At 49.1% G+C, this 22,277-nt stretch overlaps 3 protein-coding genes and 1 long non-coding RNA gene across 4 annotated transcripts in view; all 4 read left to right on the top strand.

The window, feature by feature from the left end:
• Nucleotides 1-203: 203 nt before the first annotated feature.
• On the top strand, nt 204-9,518 carry etv5a (ETS variant transcription factor 5a). The gene is made up of 12 exons (XM_079357563.1): nt 204-331; nt 443-536; nt 622-669; nt 1,117-1,167; nt 2,808-2,931; nt 3,037-3,333; nt 3,596-3,924; nt 5,466-5,528; nt 5,767-5,835; nt 6,075-6,244; nt 7,222-7,323; nt 7,606-9,518. Exons 1-12 carry the CDS (start codon nt 284-286, stop codon nt 7,834-7,836), a joined length of 1,626 nt encoding a protein of 541 aa, XP_079213689.1. The 5' UTR covers nt 204-283; the 3' UTR covers nt 7,837-9,518.
• A 4,383-nt stretch (nt 9,519-13,901) lies between these two features.
• On the top strand, nt 13,902-14,446 carry LOC306832261. The gene is made up of 3 exons (XR_013780204.1): nt 13,902-13,946; nt 14,170-14,196; nt 14,332-14,446. It is a non-coding gene; the product is annotated as an uncharacterized lncRNA (long non-coding RNA).
• Nucleotides 14,447-14,448: 2 nt separating this feature from the next.
• rbm44 (RNA binding motif protein 44) lies at nt 14,449-20,479 on the top strand (the record flags this gene model as incomplete). Its single annotated transcript, XM_079357948.1, has 18 exons — nt 14,449-14,509; nt 15,097-15,124; nt 15,238-15,344; nt 15,542-15,616; nt 15,697-15,893; nt 15,979-16,163; nt 16,873-17,251; nt 17,331-17,392; nt 17,471-17,620; nt 17,691-17,859; nt 17,942-17,976; nt 18,062-18,143; nt 18,336-18,450; nt 18,528-18,629; nt 18,826-18,875; nt 18,970-19,043; nt 19,166-19,355; nt 19,599-20,479. Coding segments are annotated over 18 exons (2,355 nt in total), but the record flags the coding sequence as incomplete, so codon positions are not given.
• Nucleotides 20,480-21,063: 584 nt separating this feature from the next.
• The window catches only part of itgb5 (integrin, beta 5), a 28,000-nt gene continuing 26,786 nt past the window's right edge, over nt 21,064-22,277 (top strand). Inside the window, 3 exon segments of the mRNA XM_079356784.1 lie at nt 21,064-21,350; nt 22,062-22,147; nt 22,263-22,277. The exon segment at nt 22,263-22,277 is cut by the window's right edge and continues 187 nt beyond it. Of these exon segments, the coding sequence (XP_079212910.1) occupies nt 21,272-21,350; nt 22,062-22,147; nt 22,263-22,277 (180 nt within the window). The 5' untranslated portion in view covers nt 21,064-21,271.

The following is a 22,277-nucleotide window of genomic DNA, read 5'->3' as shown; positions in this document are numbered from 1 at the left end:
GCATTATGTCCGTGGAGCGTTTAAACGGCGTGTGAGAGCGGCGCCTTCATGCTGCAAACATTAAACAACTTGTGATTTACTGTTAAAATGGCCGAAGGGAGAACGTGTGCACGGTGGCGAGGCTCGAGGCGTTCGTTGGTCTGACCTCCTGATGGTTGATGCCTGTGTGCTTCACTTTGTGTTTTCCAGTGACCCAGGCGCTGTCGCTTTAAGGCGAACACCTCCCCCTCCCCCTTCAAATATTGGAGCCCCCCCCCCCCCCGCCCCCAATCACCCAGATAACATGGACGGATTCTACGACCAGCAAGTTCCATTTATGGTCCCTCCCAGCGTAAGTGGACTCACACGTCACATCGTCGCTGCACCTTTTTATAGCCGGAGCTCGCCGCAGATCCGTCACCTCAAAGTGACGTCCGACATCTCGTCTTCCTTTTCCCTACAGCACAAGTCTCACGTGGAGGAAGCGGCGCACGGCAGGCCTCTGACCGACAGGAAGAGGAAGTTTGTGGACACGGAGCTCGCCCAGGACACAGAAGGTAGATCAACCTTCATGATTTATTCTTTATTGATGCAGCTTCAGCTCAGGCTCAACCTCCGGCTCTCTCTTTCTGGTTTTTTCAGAACTTTTCCAAGACCTCAGTCAGCTGCAAGAGATCTGGATCGCTGAAGGTGAGTCCTGTAAGACTTTGTTTGTGTATGTGATCGTATTAATGACCCTCTCCATCACTGGTGTGTATCTACGTCTTCTCACTGGTAGAAACTGCTTAAAGGGATGTTTTAGATTTGAGGTCTGCGGAGGCTCTCGGGTCCTTCAGGTAAATCCAAAGAGCTCGTGGTTCCAGATGTCCAACACGCCGTCCAGCTTCACGCTGTGGACATATGAAAGGTTGACTTGTAAAAGAAGAAGACCTGAGTTTCCAGCTTACAGATTAACTCCATGAGGATGGAGGTTAAAGTCCTCTGCAAGAGAAACTGCTGACCGCCTTCGCTTTGAGGAAGCCAAAAACCCCCCAGATGAATCTCCAGAAGATTCCCCCCCCCTCCTGCTTTAGATGTGTGGATGTGTAAAGTTATCAGAGGTGTCTTATTTGTTCTTCCTCTCGTCTGTGTTTACAGCCCAGGTGCCCGATGACGAACAGTTTGTCCCAGATTTCCAGTCGGACAGCTGTGAGTAGCTGATTTTCATCTCTTATTTGTCCGTCTTTTGTCTCCACGTTTGGAAAGACAGAATGTGCAGCTCTTTTTTTTCGATGTTGATTAAAAATCTGTCCGTGAGGAAGGAAGTGGCAGCACTGCATCAGAAGGTTTCATAACAGAGAGTGCGTGGGCTTCTTTTCTGCTTTGAAGAAAGAGCTGCTGTTCGTTCTGAGTCCCCGACCGAGACGTCCAGCTCACCCGCCGTTTATTGAAATGTCTCCATCCAGCCGAGGACAAACACCATCCTTCCTCTCCAGAAACACAGCTCTGCCCTCCCTCCCTCCCTTCCTCCATTTTGAGTTTTATCAGCCGATTGGCATGGGGCATCACATGAGCCAAGCCTCTAATCTGATTTCACACTTTCCCGCACTCGGGCCGTGCTGCTGAAGCGGGCTGGATTCCAGAGGATGGGGCGACTTCAGAGCCGCCCTCACATCCCTAAAACACTGTCCCGCCTGTTTATGTCTGCACTCGGACGTTAAGCCTGCAGCTGAAGGATGCATTTAAATGATGCCCAATGGAGCATTTCATGAACGCCCCCCCCCTCCCCTCTGACTCTCAGAGTTGATGTTTTGGTCTGTAGCGTGGGAGGTGGAGACAGGGTGTGGTGGCTGCCTGTCTTTGTCAGAGACGCAGCTATAAATCTTTCTGCAAACTGACCAGCGTGTTACTGAGCTCCATGCACTGACATGTCGAGGTTCAGACTGCATGCAGTCAGCACACTGTACTGCTGTGGGCTCCTCTTTGACCTTGTGTGTGTGTGTGTGTGTGTGTGTTGCTAGGCTGCAGACCGCTCGCTCTCACAAACTGCCTATTCACCCAAACTTGATGTTTGGATATCAGCTGCAGGTCTCAGGACGTCACATGGTGGAGCAGCCGACTCCTTCTCTGAACTGTGGGACGTTTCAGTCTTCACCTTTTAATGATTCTGAATGAAACCATGTCCATGATGGTTTCTCCCTTGGTTGTCGTGCAGCTGCTTCAGTCACATTTGTTTGTCTGATACGAGTCGAGGCTTCGGGCTGAACGCAAACGGCTGGAAACACGTTTAAAGAAGTGATTCTAAGATGTGCATGTGGTGAGACTGATCTAATAGTGATCCTCATCATATCAGCAGATTCTTGCTGCTCTCGTCCCCGTGCAGGAGAAGAGTTCGGTGCTTGTTAATCCAGCCTAATCTCTCCATTATTTACTCTCCCCTGTGTGAGACGGCTCCGTGGCCCTCGCTCGCCCCGCGCAGCTCCATCAGCACCGCCGCTCATTTATTTGGCTCCAGGGGATCCTGTTTCTGCCCGGCTATTATGTGGCGCCCCGGAAGCTGCAGCCAGTGTCTAATGGTTACAGCACGGGAGAAGAAAATCATTCATGGCCATTAGATTACAGCCACACTGATTCATGGGTATTGGTATTGGGCCGCTCTAATGGGAATCAGACGAGGGCTTTGATAGCTGCTGTGTGTACGGTGCTGTGTCGGCTGGATGGATGTCTTCAGAGCTCGTTAGGGGACGATGATGTATCGCTGCTCGGTGTCTCTGTCAGTGGAGGAACGAGACGCTGAGCAGACGTTTGGACGCGTGGACTTGATCTCTCCTTTGTCTCCTCCTCTGTAGTGATGTTTCATGGCCCGCCACCGGCCAAGATCAAACGAGAGCTGTCCCCCTCCCAAGACCTGTCCCCCTGCCGCCAGGACCGGAGTCCCATGCCCTACGGAGAGAAGTGCCTTTACAGCTACAGGTGCGTAGAGAGCGACCAGCGCCGCTCAGCACAGGAAGTGCTCCTCCTGCTGTGACTGACGCCTCCTCTCTCTCTCTCTCTCTCTCTCTCTCTCTCTCTCCTCAGTGCCTGTGACAGGAAGCCCACTCCCGGGTTCAAGCCATTAACTCCCCCCTCCACCCCCGTCTCTCCGTGCGGCCCCACCAGCACAGCAGCGACGCACCCTCTGAGCGAGCAGAGCCCCCCTCCTCCCCGTCCTCACCCCCCCGCAGGGCAGCGTCCCCTTCACGTTCAGCAGCCTATCACAGCGAGCGCCGGCTCCCCCAACCAGCACGCCCTCCCGGTGCACAGCCACACCCCGCCCTTCGCCGTGCCCTGCGCCCCCATCAGCCAGGATGCCAACACCTTCACACCTGAGCACAGGTGAGCGTGCATGCAGAAGGAGGAGCCAACCTTTGCTTGTTTTCAGAGACGTATAGATGATGTCCCCCCCCCCTCCACCCGTTGCACCTTTTGGGGCTCTCTGTTTGCTCTGTGGTTTTAAAGACGCCTGGTCGTGGGAGGGAGCGTGTTGGTGTCAGACTGAAAACACGGAGCGGCCGGATGAAGTCCGTGAAGCTTTAGCTGCAGAGTGTCTTCCTTTAAGGTCGAGTGACATGTTGTTCTTCTTCCACGTGGCCGTTAGGTTCCAGAGGCAGATGTCGGAGCCATGTCTACCTTTCCCCCCGTCTGACAGCCAAGGACACGCCCACTTCCTGCCCCAGCCTCCAAGCAGCAGCAACAGCAGCCTGCCGCGGGACAGCCGGCCGCCGTACCACCGGCAGATGTCCGAGCCGCTGGTAGCCGCGCCTCCTCCTCCGCAGGGGTTCAAACAAGAGCTGATCGACCCGCGATACACCGAGCAGGGCGTCCCCACCATGGGCCCCCCGGTCCCACCGCAGGGGCCCCAACGCCAGGCCGGCTTCCACCCCATGGCCATCAAGCAGGAGCCTCGGGACTTCTGCTTCGATTCTGGTGAGTCGCACGGTTCTGCTTTTATTTTGAAAGAACTGTGGAGGGGAGGGGGGGGGGGGGGAGATGCATGAAAGGAACTGCAGGACAAACATCTGAAGTTATCAGACAGCAGCTCTGATGTGAGAGCGTCAGGATGTTCAGTGGAGTGCAGCGTTCTCCTGCTGTGCGCTCTGTGAGCGTCTCAGGTTTGTGTGCACGGAGAGCGGGCTGAGGAATGTGTCGGCCATGTTTGTTTCCGGGGGCGCCGACACATGCCTGTGACTTTTAGCACAGATGGCACAGGTGCTGATTTCACACAAACGCACCTTCAAAGTCCTCGTCGGCCTCATTCCTCCAGAGTCACAGCAGGAAAGTAAAAGTCTCTGAGCTCAGCCTAAGCCTTCGAGGGCAACAAGTCAACGGGTCAGTCCTCCAGCCAGGTGCACAGAGCCGAGTCTCTGAGCCTACCTGGAATAGATCAACCCGCTGACCCGTCAGAAGAAGCCTGGAAACTCGAACAGAGCACAAAGGAGGCCAAATGGTGGCTGTGCTGCTCCCGGCAGTGACGGCTGTTTGCTCACGTGGTTCAAAGCAAACAAGGCCGAGCGACTGTCGGGGCATTGTTTGATCCCCCGCCCACACGCCCAGCTGTTGTCCCTTTTCCCTGATACTCGGCCGCTCTTTCTCAAACACTCTCATTCCTTCTCTGCCCGCTGGTTGGTCACTGCTGGCCGGCCGGCCAGTGATGTAATGATAAATCCTCTTAGCTTCTTATGGCCTTTAAGTACCTACGTCAGCGAGGACTAGCATCTGTAGCTGGACGGGAGGCGTGCGTGTCGGGCATTCCAGCAGGGATCATGTTGTTACTGCAGCTAGCAAACCCGGGTCTGTTTGAATCCAGGTGTCATGATCGCTCTGCTCGTCTTATCAGCACACAGGATGTAACATGCGGGGGTGGGGCCGCACTGAGAGAGGAGCACAGGCCTGGACCCGGGGCGGCGGCGGGGGGGGGGGGGGGGACTGGTGTAACTCGATTGTCATAGAGATTTAAAACAGCAGCCATGGTGCTAATCTGATTTAGTAGCTGGGTGGATGTGAGGGATGCTGTGTGGGAGTTTGGGATCCAGCTGCTGCAGCTACAGAAGAGTTGACTGTGTGGAGAGCTGCAGTGTGTTCTGATCCAGGAGGAGCGGAGAAGAACAGGAAGCAGCGGGTTGATCACACACGCAGCCGTGAAAGACAAAGTGATGAGACACATGTTGCTGCCATGGATGCACGGGTCACTCAAACAAGATGTAGTTCCAGCTCTTAAAGAAAAGCAGCCTGTAGGTCAGATGTGGTATTTATAAAGTGTGACATTCAGGCCTCCTGTATGGGTCCAAGCTTCAGATCTCCTCCTCTGCAGTCCGGCTCAGTATCAAAGCTGTGGATCTGTGCACACAGTGGCACACGTCCAAATATATCTGTCAGCTGCGAGGAGGATTCTGACTCCGTACACTTGATATGACAGTGCGGGTGTCTCTGGTCTAAACTTACACCCTCTTCTTCTTCTTTGTTTACAGAAGTGCCTAACTGTCAGTCATCGTTCGGGAGAGCGGGGAGCTTCTACCAAAATAACCACGACGGTGAGTTTCAGGCGACACCCGGGTGCATGGAGCTGCTGGGCAGGGAAGGGGAAGTGAATGTATGAATGGATGCTGTGTGGCTGCAGCTGGCAGCGGCCTCCCTCTCTTGGGACGCTGCCCGGCTATATTGCTTTGCATGCAGTTTGGATGTGTTGGGCCGAGCGTGCACGCCGGCCTTTATGTCAGAAGAAAAGTTCCCACGCTCTGTCTTAACCTTGCTTTCCTTCTGCTGTGGCAGGCTTCTCCTTCGACAGAGATCATCAGCTGTACTTTGACGACACCTGCGTGGTCCCTGAGAGATTAGAAGGTGAGGATGACGGACCCGTTCGGACCGAGTCTGCAGCTCGTGCTGCTTCATAAACAGCCTCCATCTGTCAGCACGCTCTGACTGACACGTTCATTCGTCTTCTCTCCTTCTGTCCGTCTTCACGTCTCTGCTCTCACATCAAGAACCGTTTGTTCTTTTCTTCTGGCTCAAAGAAACAAACTGTAACACCTTATTATCCAACCAGAGACGCTAACTTTCCCCTGCTCTTTGACTTCCAGGCAAAGTCAAACAGGAGCCGTCCGTGTACCGTGACGGCCCGCCCTACCAGCGCCGCGGCTCCCTGCAGCTCTGGCAGTTCCTGGTCACTTTACTGGACGACCCCGCCAACGGTCACTTCATAGCCTGGACCGGCCGCGGGATGGAGTTCAAGCTCATCGAGCCCGAGGAGGTCAGTACTCGAGCAGCAGGTGTGCAAACACAATTCACCTTCTGGACTCTGCACCCGGTTCAGTCTAGTCCGGTTCAGTCTAGTCTAGTCCGGTTCAGTCTAGTCCGGTTCAGAGCAGTGCAGTCTAGTCCGGTTCAGAGCTGTCCGGTTTAGTCCACTCCAGTTCAGTCTAGTCCGGTTTAGTCTAGTCCAGTTTAGTCGAGTCGGTTCAGAGCAGTCCGGTTTAGTCCAGTCCGGTTTAGTCTAGTCCGGTTCAGAGCAGTCTGGTTTCGTCCAGTCCAGTTCAGTCTAGTCCGGTTTAGTCTAGTCCAGTTTAGTCGAGTCGGTTCAGAGCAGTCCGGTTTAGTCCAGTTCAGTCTAGTCCGGTTCAGAGCACTCCGGTTTAGTCCAGTCCGGTTTAGTCTAGTCCGGTTCAGAGCAGTCTGGTTTCGTCCAGTCCAGTTCAGTCTAGTCCGGTTTAGTCTAGTCCAGTTTAGTCGAGTCGGTTCAGAGCAGTCCAGTTTAGTCCAGTTCAGTCTAGTCCGGTTCAGTCTAGTCTGGTTTAGTCCAGTCCAGTTTAGTCTAGTCCGGTTCAGAGCACTCCGATTTAGTCCAGTCCGGTTTAGTCCAGTCCGGTTCAGTCTAGTCCGGTTCGGTTCACTTCAGTCTTGTCTGGTTCAGAGCAGTCCGGTTTAGTCCAGTTTAGTCCAGTCCGGTTCAGAGCAGTCTGCCTTCCTTGTCAGAAGTTGGAATGGTATCAAATAAACCGTCTCACTTTTATGTTAATTTTCTGTTCGCACCATGTTTGAATATCCTGTGGAGGTCCAGAGAGTCATTTCAAGCTCCGCCCCATGGTCGACCACGGGGGTGCAGACCTCTGCTGGACATGGTCCAATGATTGGCAGGCTGCAGCGTTGCAGCGTTAGCTCTGTACTGAACTGAAGCGGAGCGCTCGGCGGGCAGGCTGCTAACAAGAACTCGTGTTTTCATCACCTCAGGTCGCTCGCCGTTGGGGCATCCAGAAGAACCGACCGGCCATGAACTACGACAAGCTGAGCCGCTCGCTGCGCTACTACTACGAGAAGGGCATCATGCAGAAGGTAAAGGCACGTTCACTCTTTTCTTTTGTCCCCGCCCTCCTCCCTCACAGACGCTCTGACCTCGACCTTCTGTTCGAGACGGGACACGTCTGACTGACGGCTGCTTTTGACTCGCTCTGACATCATGGCGGTTAAAGGGCGGCAGCCGACTCTCAAACTGAAGGTTGAGGGTTCAATCCCGAGCTCCTGCAGTGATTGGCTGCTCTCGGGTCGCTCCCCTTTCACTGTGACTTAGCAGGAAGCTGACGTGTGTGTGTGTGTGTGTGTGTTCTCGTCCCTCAGGTGGCAGGTGAGAGGTACGTGTACAAGTTTGTGTGCGACCCCGAGGCCCTCTTCTCCATGGCCTTCCCCGACAACCAGAGGCCCAACCTGAAGGTGGACCCTGACAGCCTGCCGGGGCTGGACGACGACACCGTGCCCCTCACCCACTACGACGACGCCGCCCCCTACCTGCTGGACGCCGCAGAGCAGTGCGTGGCTGGCCTGCCCTTCCCGGACGGCTACGGCTACTAAGAAGTCCCCGCCCACGACACACATTGACGTGCAGAAACGGTTCCCTCGACGCCCACTCTGGACCTGCTGAGCGGCGTGGAAGATTCACCGCGCACTTTCAGCTCCTCGGAAAACCGTCAGAAAAAACTCTTGAAGCCCCCCGAGCCACAAAGGAGGGGAAAACGCTGCGACGGAAGAGTGGAGAGGAAGCGGTGAGGATGAAGTGGACTCAGTCGCTCTGCCCCAGCTTCACTAAGACGAGGGGCCGCTGTTTCTTCAGAGACCAAACCAGGCGAGCCAGCCGCCATCTTTAAGAAGAACTTACAGCAAGACGTGTTGCATTTCTGATTTTGTGACAATCTGCTTTTTCTTAAAACTAAAACAGAGTGAAATTGTTAAAAATCTAAATTCTATGGTTGCCTTTTCGGGTCCCCGTCCCCCACATGTTCACGTCACCACATGTCAAAGTACAAAGATCCGTTAAAGGGCTTTAATTTGCAAAACCAACGGATTGAACAGCATCCTCTGATCCCACAGACCACGTTGTGTTTCTGTAGATAGGACTCCTCTTTCTTTTCAATATGCCAGCTGTTTGTACACTTTGGTTGAGACCCAGGACTCTCAGGTTTCTGGGGCGTTGCTGTATTTTCCGGCTAGTCGCTCGGGCTGCTCTCTCTCTCTCTGTCTCTCTCTCTCTCTCTCTCTCTCTCTCTCTCTCTCTCTCTCTCTCTCTCTCTCTCTCTCTGTGTTAAACGTTCTTTTAATCGTACCGTGTAACAGATTGTATCTGCCCCCCTTTAGAGGCTGCACTCCTCTCTCTCATGTTTTATCACAGCTGGGTCCTTTTTTTTAATCCAGATGATTAGCACTCCATCTCCTGTTTTCAAAAAGGGACACACGAGTACATACTCTCCCGTGGACGCGCCTAACATCGTGTAAGATAAACGTTGATTTCCCTCCTCCTTTCTTTTGTTTTGTATCCCTGTCTGGGTGCTTCATGTTTCCTCGTCGATGTTCTAGATCCTCTGATGCACCAGTATGGCCGGAGCATCAGGAAGTTGCATGCAAAAAAACCAGAAGTTTTGTATTTTATTTAGACATTTTGACAACCTTCTTTTTGGACACCTCTGAGACTTGTGCTTCTCTTTGCATGGTGTACGTGTCCACTAACATATCGCTTTACTGTCTTTGGACAAGGAAGATATTTGTGATATTCTCTGCAGTTTTATTTTTGTCTTCTTTATGTTTCTGAACCGGGGCAAAGACAAAACGTATATAAAAGTATATATTTTTGCTATAAGGCTGCATTTGTTTTGATGTATAAGCTGTATAGATCTGCCTCTAATAGACATGTCCCTTTTTCAAACGGATCCCTGCGACCCCCCCCCCCCCCCTCCCCCCCCCCTCCTGCAGACTGTTTCTTTAAGAGGCCTCGTGTGTTCGGGTTGGGATGAGATGGAGGTTTTTATCTCGCCTGTGAAATGTGTGCACATAAAAGGCCAGAGTTCCAGCGAAGGCCAAAACCGAGCCGCACGTTATCATGGGATCCAGCCCAACACGGGGGGGGGGTCGAGGGGGGCGTGGCCTGCTCTTGTATAGGCTTCAGCCCCCCGTCTCCCTCCTCTCCCCTCACAACGTGTTTCTTACACTGCTGAGTTTATTATAATCTGTACTGGGTACAATAAACGCTCCTTTATGCTTCACTGCCTGCAGTCCTGGTGTGTTTCATCATCTCTCCCCCTGCGTGCAGCCGCGCGGTCAGCTGACTGGCTGATGTGGTCTGGTGCTCACTCTGCTTGACCTGGCTCATTTCATGAGTCACATGCTTCTGACTCTTTTTCTGTTTCTCCGTCAATGATTACTCTTTTTTTTTTCACCCTGAGGCCGACGTGTTTGTGCAACATCTGGTGAGCTGAGCACCAAAAAAAAAAACATTGGTTAAAAAATGAAACCAAAGTGTAACGGGAACGTCTGAAGGGGAAATGAGGTTCAGAGTGCTGAAAGTCTCCAAGGTGATAAACATACCTGGTAAGAATACTTCAAACAGACTGGATCCAAACGAGCCGACCACATGCTGACTCCTCAGAACATTTAAAATCCTCATGATGAGTTCAGTGTTCATTTACCTGCAGAATGTAATAAAACCAGTGTGCAGCCTGCACAGTCAAACTGAGATCAGATGTTTATTAGTTTTATAAACTGAATCAAACTTCACATTTATGAAGAAGAGCGACGGCAGCCTCAAAGTTTTAGACCAACAACAACATGTGAAATGATCCTTTAGCTGGATCAGGTCCAGAATCCCAGCCAGGGCTGACATGCCCCCTTAAAATGTGATTGGCCGTCCCAGGTGCCACCCCCCCAAACCCTCCTTTGCTGTGATTGGTTTTTAGCCCGGTCAGAGGCGGGACTTATGTTAAAACGGACTTTTGGTATCAGTGTAGCAAACTGTCATTAAAGCAGACAGAAGAGGGAAACAAACACTACAAACTTCAGCCCCCCCCCCCCTCCCCTGAAGGTCTGGACGCGCCCCTGCTCTGCTGCACATATATACCAGGATGAATGAGATGTGCCATTAAGAGTGACAATAACACAGTTGATTCTGTTATTTATTGGCTTAAAGATAAAAAGATTAGATGTGTGATGGAAGGACAAACACAGAAGCAGAGCATATAGAGAGGATCTGTAAAACGGATCAGTTACACAGAGCTCCCTCAGTATGTTGCACAGATTGAAATGAGTGTGAAGAATTATTCATGAGTTCAAGTATTTGACAATCCTCAAAGTACATCATGAATATTCATGTTTCCAATGTGAGCACTCCTGAACGATGACAGTGAGGTGAAAGCTTCATGCATCGATGCATCACATCAACAACTTTATATGTCTTTAGTTTCTTTGAATCAGGGACAGTGTGCAAACAAACCATCAGTCTCATAAGAGGAAAGACGCTTTGTACCAGATTTAGCAAACAAGCTAACTTCCATGTGTTGTCCACGGGCAGATGAAGGAAACAGGTAAAGGTCACTTATTCAGTAAAAACACTCTTCACCATGTTTCTCTAAATCAAACATGTCTGTCTTGTCCGTCTACATGTATGACTGTCTTAAAGGCAGGTTGGTCTTTTCCTTCACATCCACTTTTTGAAATTGTCCTGACAGAGATGAATAACTCCTGAAAAAGAAAGAATCTGTCATCTGTAGCAGTTTGTAAACAACTTCGACCAATCAAGCCTCTCTACCTCATGCAAGCGCGAGCTGAAATCTGCTTCTGGACCAATAGCGGTGGTGTATCTCAGTGAGGGGCGTGGCCTTTAGGGATTTTCTTTGTTTTCGGTTTTTTTTTTCCAACCAAAATGAAAAAAATGGATGTAATGAAAATGATCAACCCTGACTTTAATATTAATATTAGTTATTATTAGTTAAAACAATGGATCTGTCGATATACTGGGCAGAGGAAATGTTTCAGCATGTCAGCCAACATTTTCTTTCCATTCTACTGCAAGGACCGTTTTATAAAGTTGTCCCTCCAACCCGAAGTCCAATCAGGCGTCTCTGCTCATCAACACAGTGGGAGAGTAACTGTGTGTGTGTGTGTGTGTGTGTGTGTGTGTGTGTGTGTGTGTGTGTGTGTGTGTGTGTGTGTGTGTGTGTGTGTGTAAAGGCCATCACACTGATCTCATTTCAGCTGGAGTGACAGCGCCGCACGATGACCTCACGCGCAGGTGAAGTCACGCGCAGCAGAAACACCTGAAACGACAGTTTGTGAACATGTTCACCCTGAGAGGAGTTTAACTGACAGTTTACTCTGTTTGTGTGTGACAAAGAGAAACCAGCCGTTCCCCGTCAGCCTTCTGTCAGGTCTGTTTGTCCACAAGGATCCTCACAGTCTTCTTTCAGGTTCTCAGAGTGTGAAACAAATTGCTCGAATTGAACGTTATTAAAAAAACTTAATCTAGAGAATTCTGGCTGTTTTATTGAACGTTGAGTTTCTAAAGATGTTTGGAAATAACCGTGTGTCTGAAGCTTCCCTGAAGCCTGTTTGACCAGTTCTTACTTCCACCTTCTCCTGATCTGAACTTCATGACGTGCTGCTATCTGACATGAAGCTGAGAAGCTTCAGACTCTTTGTTTGGCCGGCCGGCAGCTCTCTCTCTCTCTCTGCATGGTGTCAGAGCCTTATCAAACCACAGAGTGTAAAAAGCAGAGCTCTCCAGTAACACAGCCTGGCAGGCAACTCTCCATTGATTGAGAGCACAGAGTGCCTTTGACTGCTATGAAAGAGCTTTTAGTGTGCTCATGGGAGGCGCCCTGCCCTGATAGATTGTGTTTATGTGCGAGTGGAGTCGCCTCCAGCACTCACATGTTTCTTTTTCATAAACTCCACTTCCAGGTACTCTCTGTGTTGATGTCTTTCTTTGAAACACTTGCTGTATGGCTGGATGATGGTTAAAGTACACCTCATGTTGACTCCTGTGAACAGACGATTGATTGGGCACAATTGAACCCTTGGACACAAATTCAAGGGTCTTAATCCTTTGTCCCCCTTCACCTCTGAAAACCAAATATCCTGTCTTTAATGAGCCGGATTTCTAATTGACTTATTCCAGGAAAAAAATAAATGATTACTGAATCTTGAAAAAACCCATTACATGGAATCATGGTAGTGTGAGGTGGCAGTCAATCCATGTGCTGAAGGTCTCTGCCTGCTAAAACTAAACATCTCCTAGATGTGGTTGCCAGATCTTCCCTTCAGATCTCGTTGTGTCCTTGTTAGAAATATTTCAGAGAAAATAATGTAGAGAGTTGCTAAAATATCTCGGGTTAACAGTCAGGATTGTTTTGCGTTTGTGAATAAATCTTAAATAAAGCTTTAAGTCCGGATCAAGCAGCTGACCAACAGACACACCACCACTGCCAAACCTTAAGCCTGTGCCTCTAAAAATATTCTCAGTGTACCTTTCCATCCTCCCACTACCTGCTATCCACGGTCCAGATTAGGCCGGGAGCCCGGTATGATGATGCTCATCCATTAACCGGGGACAAATCTCATCACCTTGGAAACGCTCCATCACCAATCCACATTGGTCTCATCCAGTGCTGCTTATTGAGCTGGGTTAACACGGGTTAACAGTAAGACGTGGACTGAGTGTACACACACACAGCATACAGAACATCATCAGACTGAATCGATCCCAACACAGAGGAGTGCACACGCATGCTCCTTCAACATGCATTAACCCACATGAGCACTTCATGCTTCAGAGTCAATTATTGATCCAGACAATGAGGCAGCTCGAGCATAATGTGGTTTTAGCTCTGACACACACACACACACACACACACACACACACACACACACACACACACTTCATCTACTTTCTACTGTAGTTTAAAGGAGTGAAAAACACTCTGTTCTTGCTGCGACTACGACTGAGGAATATGGGTCGGAGAGAACAGCACAAATGTTTTTTCACTTGATTCAGCCAACATGCTCGTGTGTTCACACAGAGCTAATCACCATGGTGAGACCTAGCTCCTAAAAATCTGTTGCATAACTGATTTCAAACACACACACACACACACACAGCTTAAGCATGGCTGCCATCTAGTGGTTTGGTGCCATTACTACAAGTTACAAATCAATTATTATTAGTACAGGAAGGGAAGGGGGCAAAACAAATATAACCAAATAATTAAATATAACCAAAGAAGCAGGACAATAATGTTATAAAATAATTACAATAATAATTTATGAGACCAATTGTGCAATGACCTGTCCATCCTTATATGTGTGCATGATTGTTTTTTACAGCATACAGACATCTTTAACTAAGGTTACTGGCTCTTTCAACTAATTCTTTTGATGCACTTTTTTTAAAAAACATTTAAAAAAAAAATCTAATTTAGTTTTGCACTGTTTGATTTGCTTCTTCTGCTTTCTTGCTTTGCTGCTGTAACACTGTACATGTCTCTGTCTGTGAGATGAATAAAGGATCATCTCATCTGAAGAAGAAAAAGACACCGGAACTAGAGGCTCCAGACTACAAAATAAGAGTCCTAAGAAGACTTTGAGACTGGCTCTCAGTTAACTTTCTGTGATTATAACAAGAACAGAAGTGAAATATTAAGGTGCATTTTTTACTCTGTTATATTTACAGATATTTTTGAAGTCCAGTAAATTCTGTAAATAGTGATATTTGTGAATAGTTTGTGTATGCAGATAATTAAAGACCGTTTACTTGAATGGCTAAGTGCTAAGTGGCTAAGTGCTGTCGGCTAACCGAGCAAGCTAACTACGACCAACCCTGTTAAACCTGTTAGTTTAATATTCATATTTTCTCTGGTTGTAAAGGTGGAAATGGCCTCCTATCGGCAGCAGGTAATTACTGTTTAAATAAACTTTGTTTAAACGGTCAGTGAAGTTTTAACCGATGACGTCATTGTGAATAACCGTTAGTTTTTGAATGATGACCGTTAAACGCACGCGCTTATTTGGTTCGCGGTTGTTTTTCAGGCTTTGTGGTCCACACCCTGTTCCAGTCTCTGGTCCACACCCTGTTCCAGTCCCTGGTCCAGACCCTGTTCCAGTCCCTGGTGTTCCTTCTGGCACCCAGTCCTGCCCTGTGAGCTGACCGGACCAGGGACGGTGTTTCCTTCCCGCCAGAGTCCTTACAGCACGCTCGAGAGCCTGAGTAAGTGACCTGAAGCACCAGAGACGACCAAGTCTGTTCAGAGTTCACCAAGTCCTAAAGTTTAGTCTGAGTTAGACACATTTATCAGACCACATGAAGATGTAGAAGTGGGAGGAAAGTCTTTTTATGTCAAAATGTAGATATTTATTTTTGTGCTAATCAGTCACCCTGCTAAGTGCTAATGCTAACTATTTCACTCAGTAGAAATGAAGCAGCAGGAAATTCAGCTAGTAGGTGAATGGAGGAGATCCTGGAGTATTGACTTAAACAAAAACAGACTTTAATAATTATTAAAGTTCAGACAGGTAAAGTGGAGGGAGGTCATGGATGAGCTTTAAAGGTGAGGAGCAGAAGTTTGAAGCTGATGGAGGTTTACCTGTGAGCCGATGAGAGCTGGCTTTGTCTGATGACAGGTGTCATCTAATCATTTAGAAGGAACTTTTAAGGGAGCATGGGGGCGTCCGGCTCCGGACGGATCAATGCAGTACACAATAAGAGATGTCTCAGCTACGACAGGACATCAAAAACCAGACAAACTGTAATGTTTGGTCATGAATAAATCCAACGGTTTGTTTCTTTCTCAACAGAGGAGAAGAAGAGATTCTTTCTGGACAGGTACGCAGCTTCATCCTCTCTCTCACACACACACACACACACACACACACACACGCTCTCTCTACATGAAATGACCTTCAATATGAATAACAGTGTTGTCCCGTGTGCTGCAGGTCTATATTTGATTTGGTTGACGCTCATCGATACCTTTCTCTAACTGACCAGAAGCTGCTGAACTGGTATCTGGGTCTGTCTCAGGAGGACAGGAAGCTCATACAAGGTGGGTCACAACATCTGCTGCAAACATGTTTGAGTATCTCAGCCTGGCTAAATCTGTGAAGATCGTCATCAGCATTTGATTCATTGTTGAGGTGTTTCATGGGGCTCACACACTGACCTGAGGCTCCCAGAGTCCTTGACGACTCTTTCCACGAGTGTTGTCTGACCAATAGAATCTTTTTCCTTTCCATCCCGTAGATGAAGGCGGCCTTAGCCACTTCCTGCAGAAACATCCTGCTCTAGAGCTGTCCAGCCATCATGTTTATGTGAAGTGTAAGTCTGTTCAGCTTCTTTAATCTTCTAATTGAGGAGACATATCTCACAGTGTCTGAGTTTAATCTCTTACACTGCAGATGACATCAGATCGGGTAGTCCTGTCCAGCTAGCCTGCCTGCCTGCTGCTCTTCAAAAAGGGCCCTATACACAACAAGAGTGGAACATGCTCCCCAGCAGTATTAAAGAGACCCTCAGTCTTCAAGCCGGCCTCCAGTCGGCCTTCGACAGCCACATCACTCAGGAGCCGAACCATCACACGGTCCACATGGTCACTGTGAGTAGTCTCCATGTCTGTAAGACACACGTGAAGCCTCGCTGAGTCGTGTTCTAATCAGGCAGACAATGGATTTGTTTTGAAGGTCCCACCTCGGTACAGGCTGAGTGAAGAGAAAACATGGCCGATGGCTAACAGTTGCAGTATGGCTGTCCGCAAAGACCCAGCATCCCTGGCCAGCTTCTCCGTGGACGTGGAGCTGGAACGATGCAAACAGGAGGGAAAGGCGGAGACTACAAACGTGTCCATTTCTGAAGATGAGCCACTACAGTGAGTCAGCCTGATCCTACTGCCATGGCCGCCACAGGCCTTTATTAAGACGGCCAATCATGTTTCAGATTGAAAGGATTGTTTGGCTCGAGAAGGAAGTGGGTTGTTGTTGTTTTTTTGTGATAAATTCCTGCTGATCGTGCACCAGAAGTGAGACAGAACGTGTTTGAATATTTGGACTTCAGTGGTTTTTAAAGTGAAGAAGAAGAACTGCGCTCATTGACGAGCTGCTGATTTTCAGCCTTTCTGATGGAGTGCAGATCACGCTTGGGCGCTATCACCATATTTAGAAATCCAGACGGTAGGACTATATGTACTGGTGAAATTACAGAAGCTACTTTTTCTGTGAAACTGGCGCTGAAATATAATGAGGCGGGAGGTTGTAGTTCAGAGCACGTGCCAGCTGGGGGCAGCTCCTCTGTAGACCCCCGTCACTGGCTCCATTATGACTGCTGAGCTGGAAACACAGTCACACCACAAAACGTGTTATGAACTGTGAATGCTCTTGCTGCAACAACGGAAGATTTATTTATTTTATTTTTTTTTTACAAAACTTTATTTTAAAAAAACAGTCATATACCGTATATTGCAGTAAAATGGCAAGATGCTATAATATGAAGGAAAAAAAGCGAAGACACTAGATGAACACACAGTCACACACAGTAATGTGTGTGTGTCAGAAGGATTCATATGGCCTTTCATGTTTCAGGTCTGAGGGGATTAAAAACCATGAGCGTATCCAGATGGAGTTCAGGGAGGGCAGCAGTGAAGAGCGCTCTGTGGACAAGGTGAGCTCAAACTGCGAGGAGTCCATTGACCACTTCCACAGCGTCATCGAGGACGATCAGAGCATACTCGCCTGTTGGCCTCCTGACAAGGTTGGAGCAGGGCTCAGAGAGACCTCGGAGCCTGGTCCGACTGCAGAGCGGTCCACCTCCCCTCTGCCACGCCTCGCTACCTGTGATGTCATGGTGGGAACCGAGCAGGCTACATGCACGCCAGCTTTCACCCAGACTGAGGAGCCCCGGACCTCGGACAAACACATCATCACTGAGGTCCACATGGCAGATCTGGACTACCTCGCTGAGGTAACACTGACACCAAAGAGCCGTCATTGGAGAAGCTGCAGCAACACATGACATCAGCTGCTCTTTTTTAACCTCTCAGGAATTTATCAAACTGAAGAAAGCCGAAGAGGAACGCAAAGAGCAGAATGAGAAAATGAAAAGGTACCACATGTTGGTCCTTTAGACGTTCTGCTGTAGAACTCTTCCCTGTAACTGTCTTATACATGTTTTTTTGGGCAGCTCTGGTTGTTTGTGGAGAAAGGAATGTGAGTGTGTGGAGCGTGCTCAGCAGGCCGAGCTGTGCCTCCTGGCTCTGCAGTACAGCATGTGCAGGCAGCACACCTGGAGACTGTACTGCACGTCTGCTGAAGGGGACCAGCTCGCCACACTGTAAGGAGACGCCACTGATCAGAGGGTACCCGTGTTTACCTTCCCTCTTTAATGATCTCCCTCTGTGCAGGGCGGGTCATCCACCTGCAGACGTCCTAAGTGTTCTGCACACACTGGAGTCTGACTTCAACCAGATGAGGGCTCAGATCCTAGCAGGGCTTCCTCTGGCTCAACTAAAGCCTCTGTCTGTGGACTGTGAGAAATTAACCACAGGAGCTAGAAGTTACATCCCTGCACAGGTACGCCTCGCACTACCAACCCAAAGATGTCTGAACACCCCAACATGTAGAGCAGCTGCTAATTCTTCTTTTCCACATTTAGATAATTTGTGATCTGCTGGGAAGTGTTCCCTCCAGGTAGGTCACCTTTCTGCTCGTGTAGTTCACTCTCAGCCTTGGTTCTAAACTGTATCGATACAGCCATGCTTCTTCTGATCCACAGCGGCGCCCAGGAGCCACAAAACCCAGAACCACCCGGTGAAGAAAACAGAAGAGCTGAGTGTGGAAGCAGACCAGCTGGTCAGGTATGCTCCAGAGCGAGACGAGTAGAGCTGCTGAGATAAACGCCATGTAGCTCCATTGCTAACTCTCTGAATCACCGGGAGATGAATGAGGGCTGAGAGGGAGAGGATGGAGCGACAGGAGGTCAGAGCTGGAACGTGTGGTGTCGTCTTCGTCTGTGTAAACGCCTCTCCTGTTTGACTCCTTTCTTTCAGACGGAGGAAACAGAGATGAAGGCGGAGCGACGTAAAGCCGGAAGAGCTGTGACTCTGCTGCTCCAGGAGAGGAACCCCGTCCATGAGGATCTCCAGCCAGAGGAGAAGCAGACGGGTGAGCAGAAAACAAAGTGTGAAATCTTTCACCTGTAAGAGTCCAAATAACACAAGAGCTCTTTTTGTCAACAACAGTTTCCTGCAAAGAGCTCAACAGCAGCGAGGCGTGGTACGACGCCGAGGAAGATCTGTGTGCTGCAGGAGGTGACGGGGTGACAGGAAACATCTCAACAAGTGGTGAGTAAGAGTCCAAGTGTTATACCATGTGAACTAAACAATGCAACCTCTGTTATAATCATAATACAGAAGGCACTGTAGTATCTCACTGTAGTACCTAGTCTTCTATGTTCACAACGATAGAAGAGTTCAAGGAAAGCAGCTCAAGCTCTGAGTATATTTGGGATCATCTGATTTACCCAGAGTTCTCTTCCAGACAAGACGTCAGTGCTGTTTGTTTCCAACCTTCCCCGTGACGTGACAGAAGTGAGTTTATCCCTCAACACGTTGTGTGTGTGTCGGTTTCAGCCAGCAGAGGGCAGCAGAGCGTGAACCTCAAACTGCTTTTTGTCTCCTTCAGCGAGACGTGATGAAGCAGTTTGAGAGATACCGTGCAGCTGAAGTCAGCGTCTCTGCTTTAAAGGAGGGTGTGAGGTGAGCTGTATCCATGGTAACGCTGGAAGATTCATGGTTGGCTGCATCTTGTCGTCGAAGCGCTGTCAAACTCTGTGGATGTGCGCGTAACAGCAGCCTGTGCGTGTGGCTTCTGTTTCTAGCGTTGCCATAGTGATGATAAATGGACCCCAGTGTGCCGAGGCTGCAGTGAGAGAGCTGAATGGCTGCAGCATGCGAGGCCACACTTTACATGTGGAGCACATCAACAGAGCGGCTGAAGGCCAGAGTCAGGCGCCGGCCTCCATCAGTGGACCCGAGTCTCCACAAACCCCCAGCAGAAGTGAGAGACAGGTGAGGAGGGTCTCACTGCTGTGACCCACGAGGTCACGGCCAATCAGAATGAAGAGAACAAGGCTGAAGACTGTTCAGCTGCAGATACCCGTTAAGTTTGTCACAATCTGAAAGGCACTCGGACACGGTGTGTTTTAAAAGTCCATTTTAATATTTTCAAGACAGCTGTGTTTTTATGACTGAATATCAGCCTTCTGTAAACTGTGAACATATAAAGAGGAATCTGTGTCCTGTTCTCTCCAGCTGACAGCTCAGCCACCACACGGCTCCACCGCCAAGACCAGGAAGGTGGTCTGCATCTCTCCCACCGCCAAGGGAACATGCGTGCCCCAGCACTACTGCACCATGGGCAGCTTCGACAGCCTGATGGCCGAGCTGACGCAGCGGCACCCGGGCGTCGACAGGCAGAGGATCGTGGACGCTCTGCTCGAGCTGAAGGCCAAACACCAGGGCGTGCTGAGCGGTCTGCCCCTCAGGACCATCAGAGACATGACGTCAGAGCTTCTGACCGGGCCAGCCAGACCAGAACCGTCCTAAAGAAGCCGTTTGTTTGTGTTAGGAGTTTACCATTTAAAAAAACGGGAAGGACTGACCCAGCTGTTCTAAAGTGTTGGTGTCACACACCGTGTTGTTTTCTTTGTCCGTCATCAGATTGTTAAATGATGCAGCGATCGTCTGCTCGGTTTGGAGTTTACATTAGTTTATGTGCACACAGTTGTTTCTACTGAACAATAAAAAAAGATTTACTTTAAAGTGTGTTCTGACCTTTTATTGTTCTCCTCCTGAGCCCCTCCCTCAGCATGTCATGTGACTCCTCGTCTCCTGTCCCCGCCGCCCGCTCGCCATCTACGAGAACTTCTTGACTGCTGAGATTAGAGGTGGAAGAGGCAGGATGCAGAAGTCTCTGTGATGTAAGAACACTGGACACAGCCTGCAGCACATCTGAAGCTTTATCAAAACCTTTTAAAGACGATACGGAGGCACAGGTGATTTATTGTTAGCTTGACTTTTTCTTAGTTGTGTTTCTTCGTCTCCTCCAATGAGCTCGCTCAGAGTCCAGAGAATAAACTACAAATGTCTTTAAAAATGGGAAATGTTGAGCATAAAAGTGAATATTTCAATAATACAGGTGAAATGTTTAGAATGACACAGCATACAAAAACTGAATTTATTCTTATGCATAATGAAAAGAATCTTTCTCTCATTATTTATTCCTTATGTTTGGCCCTAATCCTCTTCCGTACTTCAAACGAGACGTTTAAATTCTGCTCGGGTTTCACTGCAGTTCCTCAGAGCCACCACTAGATGTCCTCAAAGCCAGTGGATGTCTGCCTCTCTCTCTCTGGTGCCAAACGTTCAACAGAGCAGCGAAAGGGTTAACGTAATCCACAGGAGGAATGGGCGGAGCTTCCAGCTGGGATACAAACTGGACACCGAGACAGAAACACGAACGTGGAAAAGGAAAATCACTGCTGGTGTTTGTGTGAAATCTTCAGTTTATCTTTGGGCTCTCTTTGTCTCTGCTTCCAGCTCAGTTTGGGACCGAGCAGGTCCCCGGATGTCCATGGAGAAGTAGATCCAGTCGCTGTCAGATATGGGTGAAGTAGTTGAGACGTGGAGAGTGGAAGCTGCAGAGGAGTCCGAGCTGAGAAACTTGAGTTGTGGAAGCGAATCAACAGGACAGCTCACACTCAGCCGCAGGCTGTAAAACAATGACCAGCTGGCTGCAAACGGATCCTCTGTTATAAACTGCGCTCTCATGGAGTAAACACACCTCATCTTGCTGTTTGGCACAAATCAACAGGAGTATTTCCAGTCAGCGCGCTCATGGTAATGTAATAAGTCGGTGTCGGCTGCAGAAGAAGTGCACAACAGATCAGTTCCCGCACGGTGATAGAAACAGGCAGAGTGACAGCATGTGCAGCCCGGGGACGTGGATGTGGAGAGCCGCTCTGTGCTGCGCGCTTCTGCAAACACTGCTGCACAATACCAGAGGTAGGACAAAGCAGGCTTGTTGTGCTTTCAAATCACTTCTGTACTCAATGCATTCAGCCTTGTTTTTGCAGCAACAATATAGAGCCTGTGTGTTGTGCAAACACAACATGCAGGGTGGAGAAGTGGAGCCACATGGAGGCCAAACGTTTGGTCGTTTGTGTTTCTGGGCAGGTTACAAAGAAGACGTGAACACATCAACTCCAGCTGCTTTCAGTGAAGGACTTTATATATTATTATTATATAAATATATTATTATATTATTGTGTCCACATATTCCCTGCACACGGTCTCACTGGTGCCTAAAGCCTTTGTGTCGAAGCAGTATACAGATGATACCAAAGAGAAATAAATGTAATCATTGTGTCAGAACAGTAAAAACAGCTCTGCATACTAACATCTATGAACATGAATGTTTTTAAATGATGGCCATGTGTCAGATCTGTTAACCCCTTCAGCATGATTTTGAGGCTCTTGTTAAATTCATGTAAATGCACTGAGGAGAGAAATGGAAGCCACGTCCTGTATTCTGGTGTAATTCAGTGCAAAGCCTCAAAGGACACACACATCACAGAGCTGTAATTTAACCCCTCAGGAACACTGCCAACAGTGTTTAACCGTTGAACCGAGGACGGCTCGTTCTGTTATTCTGATCCGCTGTGTCGAAGTTGTCACTGTAACCTTCCCTTTCTGTGATCGCTCCAACACTCGCAGGTCTCAACATGTGTATGAGTGGCAGCGCGACGTCCTGTGAAGAATGCCTCCTCATTCACCCCAGTTGCGCCTGGTGCGCACAAGAGGTAAACGCCTTCCTCCTGTGTCATTTTCAGGGACTTAAGCTCAGCTGCAGGGTCCAGGTTTTCATAGAGCCTCTAAAGCCTCCTGTCATTATATTTAAAACCACTCGTCCTGCAGGACTTTGGGAGGGGT

This window comes from Symphodus melops (assembly GCF_947650265.1).
Source record: "Symphodus melops genome assembly, chromosome: 12".
Lineage (NCBI taxonomy): Eukaryota > Metazoa > Chordata > Actinopteri > Labriformes > Labridae > Symphodus > Symphodus melops.
The sequence above is the reverse complement of the archived record's forward strand: the minus strand, read 5'-3'. Positions and strand labels throughout refer to the sequence as shown.

What these genes read in the sequence shown, in the direction of transcription:
- etv5a (XM_079357563.1), top strand. Translation starts at nt 284, where the DNA reads ATGGACGGATTCTACGACCAGCAAGTTCCATTTATGGTCCCTCCCAGC. An exon ending in GGTCCCTGAGAGATTAGAAG is followed by an intron (nt 5,836 to 6,074) that starts GTGAGGATGACG and finishes TTTGACTTCCAG; the next exon opens with GCAAAGTCAAACAGGAGCCG. An exon ending in AGCTCATCGAGCCCGAGGAG is followed by an intron (nt 6,245 to 7,221) that starts GTCAGTACTCGA and finishes TCATCACCTCAG; the next exon opens with GTCGCTCGCCGTTGGGGCAT.